Here is a 12,505-nt window from a genome sequence, read left to right as displayed (position 1 = left end):
TAGTATTACTCCGTGCGTCAGCGTAGTATTACTCTGGGCGCCACATTGGTCGCCAGAGCAGCTCCGCGTTACTTGCAAGCATGTACTTTATATATTGGTGAGAAATAAACACAGAGGAGAAGATAAAAGAAACGTGTAAAAAATAACTGATTTTTCTAACAAATCAAATTGTCATCAGTGAAACAGTTTGTGTAGATGTTGACACGCCAGGTAACTCCAGACTGAGACCCTAACCACATCACTTATTGTAGCCACAGATATGCAACTACATTTTTATTTCAGTTTTGACTCGTTGAGCTCAAGTTAGACAATAAACAGATAAGTATTCTCTTACCTCCACTAATGGGACACGGCCTTGGTACAATCTGTCTGGTTGCTGGACTTGTGGACTGGTGTGGATCAGGGTCATTTCATGGCCCTTTTGGGAAACATCAAAACCACTTGTGAGACGACAGACGGTGAAAATAACAGAGAGTTAAATGATACTTACAGTCATCAGGACATCCGCAGAGCTGTCAATCAAAGTCATCCCCTCGCTGGGAATACCGAAAGATTTCAACTGATAGGTTAGGAAACCACCATAGGATGAAATCTGGAGGACATGAAGGATAATTTAAAGAGGATGAAAAGCATGAAATGATGAATTTAGAAAGTAGATAAACATGTGATTATATCGGTGACATACATTATTTTATTAAATGGCTTAATTTAACATTTTTAATGTTGAAATTTTAAAACCTTTAAGTTGTTTATTTGAACTAAATAGTCACTGCTGCTTCGACTAAGTAGATCGGTGCTCAATTGGTATAGTCTGAAGGCTCTATTATACCAACATTGTTATATTTAATTGAAAAGGCTTCGAATTAGGTAATTTTGAATTAAGAACATTTTATTTTTAATTGTCGGAAATAGAAAATCAAACTCTATGTGTAAAAAAACCTCCATTAATTTTGAAAATATTATTTGTTTAATTGCAATTCAACCTTTTGATATACAAATGAATGGAAAAAGAACAACAAATTTAACTATTCAATATACAAATTATTTAATTCAATTATTTGAAAATAATGTAATGCTTAAAAAAAACGAGAATTTTAATTTTAAAAGAAAGTTTCATCGTCTTAAAAATGTTGAATTCAACCATTAATTAATAAATAACGTATTGGATAAAAACATTAACTCACCCGTTCTCCCAGATAGGACGACGGCGCCACCCAGTAAAGAGCTTGAATCGTCGGCGGAAGCTCCTGGACGTCGGCCACCACGTTGTTACTGATCGTGTTCAACACAGACGGCACTTCCTGTTCGTCTGGGCTCTCCAGACGCCAACCACGCATGTCAACAAACTAACGTGGGAAACAAGATTCATCCCACGTGAATAAATGGACTTAATTAAAGCAGTTTAAATCCGAATATAATGATTATTGGACCGGTGGGTGTAGAAATCAAAACCCACCTTCCCCCTTCGTTTAAGTGAGCTCTGACACCGATTGGTCGCCCCGAAGCAGAAGCAGCGAGAGCAACCGTGATAGTTGGACGGGTCAAAGAAGAAAGAGCCTCCCCGACAGACACCACACCTTTTACCAGCCACATTTTTCTACACATGTCAAGGAGAAGTTAAGAGAGAGAGATAGAGTCAAAGCAAAGAGCGACGCCCCAGGAATGAGCTTGATTTTCTTCTTGCTTTAAGGCGCACCTTGCAGAGACAGCGGCCTGTGTCCGGGTGACAGACGTCGGGTCCCACGCCGCTCAGGTTGCAGCTGCACGGGATACATTCGGGGAAGCGGTAGAAACCCGGAGCACAGCGATCGCATTGTCGTCCGATGACTCTGGGCTTGCAACTGTGGAGATGAAAAAAACCTTCTTTGATTGACTTTAAAACTACTTCAAAGAACGAATTCATTGAAAACATTAGGGATTATTAAATATAATTTCATTAAAAGTAAGTAAGTAAGTAAAGGTTATTTGTAGAGCACCTTTCTAGACCAGGGTCACAAAGCGCTTGAACAATCAAAAACAATACACATTCTCTCAGAAAGTCTCAAATCTGGGAAAAGTCTGCACAAATAAGATGTTTCTTGAAGGAGTCAGTAGATCATCAAACACAGAGGAAGATCGTTCCGAAGCTTAGGAGCAACAGTCTGGAAGGATTTCTCTCCTCTGGTCCTGAACCGTGTTCAGGAACCATCAGTAGATTCTGATCCACAGACCTCAGAGCCCGAGCTGGGGTGTATCATGAATAGATCTGAGGGTAAGTAACTAGAATTTTAAGATAGATCCTGAAAGAAACTGAAAGCCAGTGAAGAGTTTTAAGGATCGGAGAAATATGAGTTCTTCTACTAGAGCGAGAGTCAGAATTTTCGCAGATCCTTCTTGTTAAGACATGAAAATGAACTGTTACAAAAGTCGAGACGAGAAGACACAAACACAAGGATTACAGGCTCCAGATCGAGTTATGACAACATTTCCTAAATTTTGAGATTTTTCTCAGTTAAAGGAAACAGTTTCTGGTCAGTTTTCTGCAGTGTTGAACTAGAGACATGTCTTTGTCAAATACAACATCCAGGCTCAGTTTGACAGACTAAGTACTGAGTACTGAATAAACCCTTCAACCTTATCATCAGGAGCAATAACCAGAGTTTCAGTTTTGTCCACGTTTAGCTGCATTTAGCTGCGTTTTCACTCAGACATTGTTTGATTTCTAGCAAACAATTGGTGAGATTGGCTTAAATTAACTTTATTTAGACCCTAAAACTGCTCCAATACACGCTAGTTTTGGAACCACTATTATTATTTATTTTATATAGTCACCCATTTAATAAATATATATATATAATACATTTATTTTTTGATTATTTTGAGTGTTTCAAAAACAGAGCACACATTGTTAGTTAGTTTTCCAAAATAATAGTGAAAGAAAAACATTAAAATACATTTATAAGAAAATAAGAGGGAATTCCATCAACTTTAAAACAGAATATATAACGAGACTGGACCTCGGGTGAATAAAAAATTATATGAAATCAGCAGAATACTCTTAATGACAATATATCATTGTCTGTTTTTTACTCTTGAAAATTGTCAATGTCCTCCAAGTATTGTGAATTATTGTAAATTTTTGGAATCTTTCGAAAATATGCTGTTGCTAATTCCGATCCATTCTTCTGTCTGTGCTGCTTCACTGTGCAACCAGTGTCTTGTAATAGTTTTCAATTGTTTTTATGTTTTGGAAAATCTGACTAGAAATGTTTTCAAATTGCATGTGTGATATATAGACCATTGATGAACGTATCCACACCGTCTTTTCATCTCAGACCAAACACATAAGACTGTATTTTTTTAATCAACAAATTAGTTATTTTGGAATAACATTTACACAATTACATGGGCTTTATTTTGGTCTATATTTATAGATCACTAAGTAAGTAAGTAATTTGTATTTATATAGTGCTTTTCCAGACTAGGGTCACAAAGCGCTTAAACAATCAAAACAATATTCAATAAAATATATACTTAAAAGGTCAAGATAACACTGAGAACAACACAGGAGTTCCAGAAAATCAAGTAAAAGCCTGAACGAATAAAAACAATCTCTTGTGAAATTCAAAACATTGGCTCTTTGATCATGTGACTATAAATGAAACATTGAAAAGCACTTTTAAAACCAGTAAACAGAGAGAATGTAGCAGTAGAAGCAATAGAATCCGCCTTTGAAGATCTATGAAAGCAAAAAAGATAGTTATGATGTTTAGATTTGATTCTGCCTCGAGCAACATTTAAATGGTATCTGATCTCAGTTCTTTTATGGGTCTTTTATTTTATTTTAAAGGTTCAGATGCTTGCGGATAAATAAAAAATAACACGTCATAACATGTCAAGAATGAATGTACCCACTGTTAATGTTCACATGCTGTACTTCATCCATCACTTTTCTAGGGCACTAGCCTGAGGCCAGTCATACCAATGACATTCCAAGTGTAAACAAAGCTGATTTATTTTCTTTATAGTGAACATGTCTTCAAAATTGTAACTATAATAAATAAATCAGTTATTATCAGCAATTAACTGGTACAATTAATCTCCCTTTAAAAATGCTTTTTTTTTTTCATATAAATGCATTATTGTTGCAGAATGGAATGACTTGTATTTATGCATTAAAATACATTTTTATCTTTATATTTCATTTGTTTAATTGGCCAGACTCACCTGCACTGTCCAGTGATGCGGTCACAGTCGAGTCCGGCTTCGCTCCCGTCTCCAGAGCAGTTACAGCCGTCACAGCCCAGCAGTGGATGGAAGCTGAAGGTCTTGTTCTGACACACGTCGCAGGAAGGCTTGACGGTCTTAGGAGGACAAATGCAGCGTCCGGTCACCTCGTCGCATAATCTGGTGCCGCAGCTGCAGGCTGGAGGGGAAAAAACAAAAGGTTTTAGGAACCATGATAACTTATATACCAACAAACTCCTTTTTGCATCATGTGTGTATGTGAAAAATGATCAAAATATACTTTTTACAAACATAATCTGCAAGACTCAAAGCTTCTAACGTACATACAGTACAATACGATTTCAGTGGCAATGATTGTTTATTTTAATTATATTTATTTGTATCCATGTTGACAGTTTTTTTTATATATAAATATGTTTTTCTTTTAGGGTCTTTTTTCAGTTTTCTTCTATTTGTTTTTATATAAGTATGTTTATTGTAAAGTGAAATGACTTTTGCTTTCGAAACTATATCAAGTATTGAATTTTAACCAATCACTAATTGCTGAGGCGAATGTATGTCTTCACCATATGTTTCTTCTTAACTCTGCTCATACAATTGAATGTATTGTTCTTACCAGTATGTGGAACCAAATGTTGAAGCACTGCCTGTTTAACCTCAGATTTTAAAAAAAAGAAGCAATTTTGAGTGAAAGAAAAAATGTTTCATTGAAATATCAGAAATGCTATCATAAGTTATTGTTATATAAATTTAAAATTCTTTATTTATCAACAACATGGACATTTTTTTCCATTTCAGGAACGCCCTACAAAGAGTTAGCACCACATACATTGATTAAAATGTTTTAAACTTTACCAAACTGTATGTTTTTTATTGTAAAAATTACATCCTTGATGATTTTTTTTACCACATTAAAAACCTTTTTTTTGGTATTTTATCTGATTTATTCTCATCCCTGCAAAATGTAATCAGAATACATTTAGATTTGTTGTGGCAGCAAAACAGAATAGGAAAAATTAAATAAAAAGAGATCAATACAATAAAATACAATTCCTTGAATTTAACACTTGCTGTTACAAAGACACTGCTTCTTTAAGTGACATTACCTACATTAGATCCAGAAGAAGAAGAAGAAAGAGAAGAAGAAGAAAAAAGCAGTAGTATAATTGTAGTAGAAATAGAAGAAGTACTAGTAGAAGTAGTAGTAGAAGTAGAAGAAGTAGTCCAATTGGTAGTAATGTAGAAGTAGTAGTAGAAGTAGAATTATTAAAAGCAGTAGTAGAGTTGGTAGTAGAAGAACAATAAGTAGTAGTAGTAGTAGAAGTAGTAGTAGTAAGTAGACAAAGGTGTTTTTAGAGTTGAATGAAGTTTCTAGGAGTGAGTAGATGAATGTACCTGAAGGTCAAAGTGGAAGGAGTTGAAACATAAGTTGAAGACTTTTCCCATTCAAGTGAATGGGGGGGGGGGGGGGAACGGTAGAAAAGAGGAATAGAAGAAAGAGTTGAAGAGATAAAAGAAAGCTAGAACATAGCCCGCATTTTGGGAACGAGGCGAATTGATTAAAGTTTGAACGGTTCAAATCAGATAAAATGTATCGGAGGAGATGCAGTACAAAGTTTGGGTCAGAAGAGCAAAAGTGGATCTAATTTATAAACTGAATGATTAACTTTCTAGCATAGCTGGTCGATAACAGCGGCAGCTAGAGGTGAAACTGTAATAAACTAAGGCTGAACATCACACAAGTTAATGTGTCTTCGACTCTGGCTTTTCTTAAAAAATGTCTATCAATCAATTCATCTCTTTTCGTGTTAAATTATCCATCATGAATTCCAAATGAAAAGGAAACCACTCACGTCGACAGTGCGGGAAGCCGAAGTATCCCGTCGCACACTTGCAACACCGTCGCCCGATGACGTTCTCCCTGCAGACACACTGGCCTCCGTACGGATCACAAGAGGATCCAGTGGATCCGGAACTGTCACAGTCGCAGGGCAGAGCTCCATCATTATAGGCGGCCGAGAGAGATCGAGCTGCTTCCTTGCAGAACTGTGAGGATGTGTCACTAAGAGAGAAGGAAAAAAAAAGAGTTTTCATTTAATTTTCCCACCACTAGAGGGAAGCACTCGCACATTAAATAGGGATGTTTTTTGTGGTACTTACTCCGTGTAGAAACCTTCTCTGCTGCACTGTTGCTTGAAAGCCTCGGACTTGTCTGAAGGATTTGCTTTCAGGAGGTCTGGTTTGTAGCTGGACTCAGGGATGACTAAAATATAATCCTGCACACATCACAACAGGTGTGAGAGCAACACAAATAACTTATTTTTGTGTAGGAAAAAAATCAAAGGGTCAAAGTTTACTGTAAAATGAAGGCACTTTTTTGGGGGTATGTGTGATGCTGCCAGGTGGAGCACAATGACTCCATTGTCGTCGTATTCCAGGGAAAGCCTACTTACGAATGCCAAGAACTGATCCTCATAAACTTTAATAGACCCATTATTTTGACGGATTGTCACGGGCGCCATTTAACCCGGGTCTTTAAGAGTTATTAACATACTTGGTTTGGTAAACACGTGCCGGAACGACTCACCAAAATGAGGGTTTTCGTAGGCGGCACCGTCACGGTGAGGTGCGGGGGTCCCCAGGTCTGCGGGTCGAGGTCCAGGGCCACGCGTCCGTCGGCGACCACGACACCTCGACAGCCGGAGACTGACGGGCAGAAGGAGGCGTTTATTGAACCTGCGAGATTAAGAGAAAAAAACAACATAATTCCTTCTGTTAATGGAGACAGAAAATGCTGCATCAGCTCATTTGAAGCTCAGGTCAAGCCACACGTTATTGGTTTATGTGGCGTCAAATATGAGTTTTATTTTTTTCTGTCCTTCAAATCACATTTGTCAAATGTGATTTTCTATCAAATGTTCAAAAATGTACAAATAACATGAGAATATTCACTCCGCTAGTGGATTTTTGTGTTGAATTTAAACTACCGGCCACTAGATGGCAGCAGTCATTACATCCTCCACAGCTAAATGAACAGTACAGTTCTGCTTGATCCCAGTGCTGACTGAGAATGAAAGGATATTTTAACGTTTTAATTTTTTTTTTTTACACGTGTGTGCATGTTTGAGCAACACATGATGAAGAGGAAGATATATGAAGCATGTGCACAAACTACATTGACACAAATGAACACTAAATAATTTCTAAGCTAATATGTAGAATTTAATAGTAACTAAAATATAAAGCAGGACTAATCTGAGGTTTAAATCAATGTGTTTAAAACTACTTTTCACATTTTTTTTATGGTTTTCACCTCAATAAGTTTGTATGATTTTTTTTATTTTTGCAGTAAACATTGCAAATATTCACTGCATTTGTTCATTTTTGTGTTGCAATTAAATGTCCGGCTGCTAGATGGCAGCAGTCATTACAATTCTCGCAACAATTACAATTAAAGGAGCTATGAAATCCTGCGTGACTGAGGATGAGAGGATGCAGTCGCCTCCAGCGGCTTTTAAAGCAGATGTTTGGACACATTTTGATTTAAAAAACAAATGAGACAAAGAGTCATGTGGTCTGTAAATTCTGCAACACCAGAGTCATGTATTCGACAATACTACAAATATCCTACAGTACTGTAATACATCTTATCATTGCCCCTGCATCGTGATACATAGTGTATCCCCATATTCTTGCCAATACACACCCCAAGTATATAAAACGTGAATCATTCTCAGCACACACCTTTCAGTTCGTCTTCAGCGTCCACCAGAACCTCCACTGGGAAGGAGATGTGTTCGGGCTGGCGGTAATGAACGACAACCACATACCTGCCCGGGAGAGGCACCTTGGCAGTGAAAGAGATTTCTGTCTGAAAAAAAAAGAGGGAGCGCATTTTTAAAAACCAAAGCAAACGGAATACGGTCACTGTCAAAGCGGGGTTGGTCCTGGCACCTGAGGGAATTTGAGCAATATCTCGTCCCTCTTTGGTTCAAAGCCAGTGAACGGACCGGACTGTCGTTTCTGTCTCCAGCTTTCATTCTCTCCTATTTGGGGAGCAGCAGCTGGTGTGGAGGCGATCACTCCGTCATGGGCCGCGGACAGAACACTCGCCGCCGACGGCTTGTTGAACCGCGACAGCACACAGTGTTGACTGAAAAAAACACAAGAACGGGAATGAAATAATTAAAAGATTCCCTCGCGATACATGTCATTTGAGGACGCTTTGAAGGCGGAAATGATGAATTGAACCTCCAAGTTCAGCCTCAGGTAAAAGGCGACCTTACAGGAATGCATGTAATCCTAACCAGAGAACAGATGTGTGTCAAAATCCATCACATTTCTAATGGTTATCCAGAGGTGAAGGCATGTGACTCTGACAGCTGTTGCTAGCATCACAGCTTTTCAATTTCAATTGTGTTAAGATGGAGTCATAGAGAAAGAGGGGAGTAAAGATTCTTCATTGAGGTTTTGCAACATGAGTGACCCTGGGAGGGGATTTAGGGGGGTTGAAGCGATCTATGTTTTTTTACCTGTGCTCAGTGAAGCGGCCGTGAATGGACACGCAGAGAGGCTTCGGCTTCACGTACTCGATAGAAAACTCTTCCGCGGGAACAGCATACACTTTGTACTAGAATCCAAAAAACAAACTATAAATATAAAAGCAACAACAATAATCATGTATTGAGCAACTTCAAGACCAATCCTTCAAAAACAGATTCATAAAACATTAATGCACAAAATATATATATATATTTTATCTATAATTTAATATATACGTAATGTTTAGTGTTAATATTTCAATTGGTTTAATAGGAGAGAAGATGGCTTTCTGGAACTCACTCGCACAACATACAGTAGGAAAAAGAGCTGCAGCTTTGACTTCTCAGACAAATAAATCATCTGTTCCTGATATTTTCCTGAGATCTGTTCTTCCATTTTTAAGTGAGTTTAACATAAATGTCTCCATGAACCATGTTAAACACAATAAAAATGTGTAAAATCCCAAGAAGAAGCACCGACTTGAACTGACTTCAAAAAAGTCAGGAATAAATTACATTTTAAAACAGACGAGACAAAAAATGTTCTTATGCTGTCGATGTTAGCTGAGTTTTTGTCATTTATTTTATCCAAAAATGCAAACCGTAATCCAAAATGCTCCCTTTAATCTCTCTCTAGCCTAGACTGAATTTTGTTAACATTATTTTTGCTTTATAAAAGTGGCTTTAAGAAAATAGTTTATCGTGTTATTACCTACCAGAAAAAAGGATGCAGTGGAAGTCTGCAGCAGAAGCTCTGTCTTATGCGAAAGCTGTACAAATGCGACTCGACTTGTACTGTCCACTGCCACGCTCCGGCACAGGAAGCTGCGCAAAGAAGGACGAAATCTGGTAAAAATCCTCTCTTCTTCACCAAACATGGGTCGAACTCACCTGTAGGCACAGCTGTAAATGTCGGCCCTGGTTTGGCTCGACTGGTCGACTGCGACGATGTTCACGCTTTGGACGTCGTCCACTTCGCTGGCGTACTCCAGGACCAGGACGTACGCGCCAGAGTGTGGGACGCGAACACTGACCCGAAGAGACTGGAGGGAAGTCATTAGAAATATAAAAGATGTTGAGCTACTTCTGACGAGAAACTTCCTTCCTACAAAGTTTTCGTTGAGGTGGATTTGTTTAGTTTCCAGTTTTACAGCTTGTGTTGCATTAGTGGGATTTAACAACAATGGGGGGGGACAGCTGTCATTACGCAAGCTCATTACACACGACTGCTAAAGCTATTTATAGCATCCATATGATTAATTAATCAAAGAGAGTCGCCTTCGATTATCCTTGACGTGGTCAAAGTCAATAAAAATGATTGAATAAATGGAAAATAAGAGTTATTTCGATGACCCGAGTCTCGATTGTACCGAACAAAACTAAGGTTTTTGTGAAGGTTGTTGGTTCAATTTTATCTTCTACCTCTTTCGCACTGATGGCCGCCATCTCCGGGTGGTCGTGGGTGAGACGCCGCACCCGAGCCTGGCGCCTCTTGCTGCCTTTAGGACGTTCCTTGAGTCTTCCTTCGGAACCGAGCGCAGAACCGAATCCCTCCATGGCGACATGCTTGTACAGGAGACAACTGATGGGGGGGGAAACGAAGTGATTAAGATGTGTTTTTCACTTGGATACGAGTCGGCTCTACTTTATATTCTGGTCGGCTTTAAGGAGATACGTGCAGGGCTCGGTGATCTTCTCGTGAAGCAGCGGCGCCTCGTAATACTCCCGGGGAAGAAGGACCAAATAGTCCTGCGGAGTGAATCATGGCGAGCTATTTAAAAAAAAAAAGAGACTTGAGAAATGTTTTTTTAATAATCGACCTCTTACCAGAAGAATTCCCTGAGCCTTTATATGTATGAGCCATTTTCCCGGGGTCAGTGCGAAGGGCTCGGTGAAACCCTCTCCCGGGACCGTGAGGAACGATGGAGACGGACTCTCTGGGAACACGACCTCTTTGCTCTGCTCCGACCCTGCATTGCAACAAAACTCTTCTGTCAAATCATAGCGACGCGTTTGGACATTTTTAAGAGTTTAATTCATCATGACTGAGTTCAGGAATCCATCCTGATGACGACTCCAGGCCCAAAATAACTTTCATTTGACCGTGGCTTCATGGTTGTTTTATGACTGTACGACGGTTTAATATTGTGCCATGACTATGACTCTAATAGGATTTTAATGAAATGAAAATATTTAAAAAAAGGAACTCGATTTTTTTAAACTTTATAACATGGTAAGAATATGATTCAGCAAACTATGATGATTAATTTTAACTCTCGCCCTTTATTTTTCTGCCAATTTATTTATCCTTTTTTAGCTTGTGTGGTAGGACTGAGCAGCCTCTGTTGTCTTCTAGTCTTTTGATTGTTTCAGCACAGTTTTGATCAAGACTCACACTCTTCAAATAGTCTTTTACGTTAAATAAAATCACCAATTCTCTCACTCAAACCCACAAAACTTGAGTGAATTCCTTCCTTCATCATTCTTTGGTCCACAGTACTGACTGTTGAATGTTCCAGATCAGGGATGGGCAATTAAATTCCATCAGGGGCCGAAAGAGATGAACAAAGAGCCAAAATATGAGATAAAAAAATAAAGTACGGAAAAAAGATCAACATAAAATAAACGTAAATATGCAACAAAAAAAAATTATAAACCTTGCGTAAAAACTGCCGTAGGAACTTTTTAATTTTTTTAATTTTAAATATTCATATAAAGGACAGATATAAAAAAAAGTCCTAAACAAAGAACTTCTGAAGTTGTATTTAAAGTTAATGCAATGATAAGTACAACATATAGTTGTTAGACGTCAGAAAGCTTTATTCATTTTTTACTACGACCTCATAGGGGCCAAATAAATACATTCAAAGGGCCCCAGCCTTTGCCACGGTGTGTTCTAGACAGAATAAACATTTGAGGAGTCATTTTAAATCTTGTCTAGGGATAAACTTGTGTTAAATGCTACACAACAATTAGATCAACTTACCTCCTCTGTTGTTGGTAACGTTGACGTTAGCGGTCACACTGGTGCCACTCGGGTTAGTGAACCTCAGAACCACACGGAACAAGCGGTCCGTTCCCTCTTTGGGGTCAACATGCACACTCACTCTGACTTCACTCTGCAGGGTGGAGGGAGACCAGCAGGTTGAACGTTATGGTGAGAAGGACGGAAGGTGGGAGAGGAGTTATGACGGAGGACGGGCAAGCAGGGAAAGACGAGGAGAAAGAAGTCGGAGAAAACTCTGTGCACTTACAGTCACAGCAAGGCTGAGAGTCAGCGTCCTCCAGCACCAGGATTCGTGCTCTCAACCGTGCTTTGGTGACATAGCGCAAGAGAATATGAAAGGAGGCAGGAGAGCTCAAGGTGATCGCGAGGATCACCTCTGGCTGGAAAGAGATCATGTCAGTTCTGTAGCAGAATTGAAAATGTTTTGTTTTAAAAGCAGAAAGTGTCACGATACAGAAAAATGCAAAAGATTTTATGATGCGTCTTTATTAGGTAAACTCTACGACATGTTCATAAAGGATTTAAGTTTTGTTAATTATAGGATGCATGTTTTAATTTCATTGTTCATTTGAATCCTTAAATATTTGACACATTTAGTTCCATGTAAAATGATTTTTCAATTTCATTCTGTTTAAAAAATTTAAATAATGCATTTATCATTGTTATTGTTTATAAATTAAAAGATACATTTAATACCCTATGAAGTGATTCATATATTATGTTATGTTTT

At 38.4% G+C, this 12,505-nt stretch overlaps 1 protein-coding gene across 1 annotated transcript in view; it reads right to left on the bottom strand.

The window, feature by feature from the left end:
• Positions 1-12,505, bottom strand: part of LOC148063818 (laminin subunit alpha-3-like) — an 82,489-nt gene that overhangs the window by 23,580 nt on the left and 46,404 nt on the right. The window contains exons 25-42 of the mRNA XM_087810230.1: positions 11,755-11,887; positions 10,596-10,738; positions 10,414-10,517; positions 10,191-10,350; positions 9,660-9,811; positions 9,485-9,593; positions 8,760-8,857; positions 8,182-8,380; positions 7,972-8,098; positions 6,815-6,963; positions 6,388-6,503; positions 6,081-6,289; positions 4,207-4,405; positions 1,697-1,841; positions 1,457-1,597; positions 1,185-1,346; positions 491-592; positions 335-418 (exon numbers count right to left, since the gene is read on the bottom strand). Coding sequence (XP_087666356.1) covers positions 335-418; positions 491-592; positions 1,185-1,346; positions 1,457-1,597; positions 1,697-1,841; positions 4,207-4,405; positions 6,081-6,289; positions 6,388-6,503; positions 6,815-6,963; positions 7,972-8,098; positions 8,182-8,380; positions 8,760-8,857; positions 9,485-9,593; positions 9,660-9,811; positions 10,191-10,350; positions 10,414-10,517; positions 10,596-10,738; positions 11,755-11,887 — 2,532 coding nt within the window. The remainder of the gene's footprint in view (positions 1-334; positions 419-490; positions 593-1,184; positions 1,347-1,456; positions 1,598-1,696; positions 1,842-4,206; positions 4,406-6,080; positions 6,290-6,387; positions 6,504-6,814; positions 6,964-7,971; positions 8,099-8,181; positions 8,381-8,759; positions 8,858-9,484; positions 9,594-9,659; positions 9,812-10,190; positions 10,351-10,413; positions 10,518-10,595; positions 10,739-11,754; positions 11,888-12,505) is intronic.

This window comes from Callionymus lyra, chromosome 16 (assembly GCF_982586985.1).
Source record: "Callionymus lyra chromosome 16, fCalLyr1.hap1.1, whole genome shotgun sequence".
NCBI lineage: Eukaryota > Metazoa > Chordata > Actinopteri > Syngnathiformes > Callionymidae > Callionymus > Callionymus lyra.
This window is presented reverse-complemented; position numbering and strand designations above follow the sequence as displayed.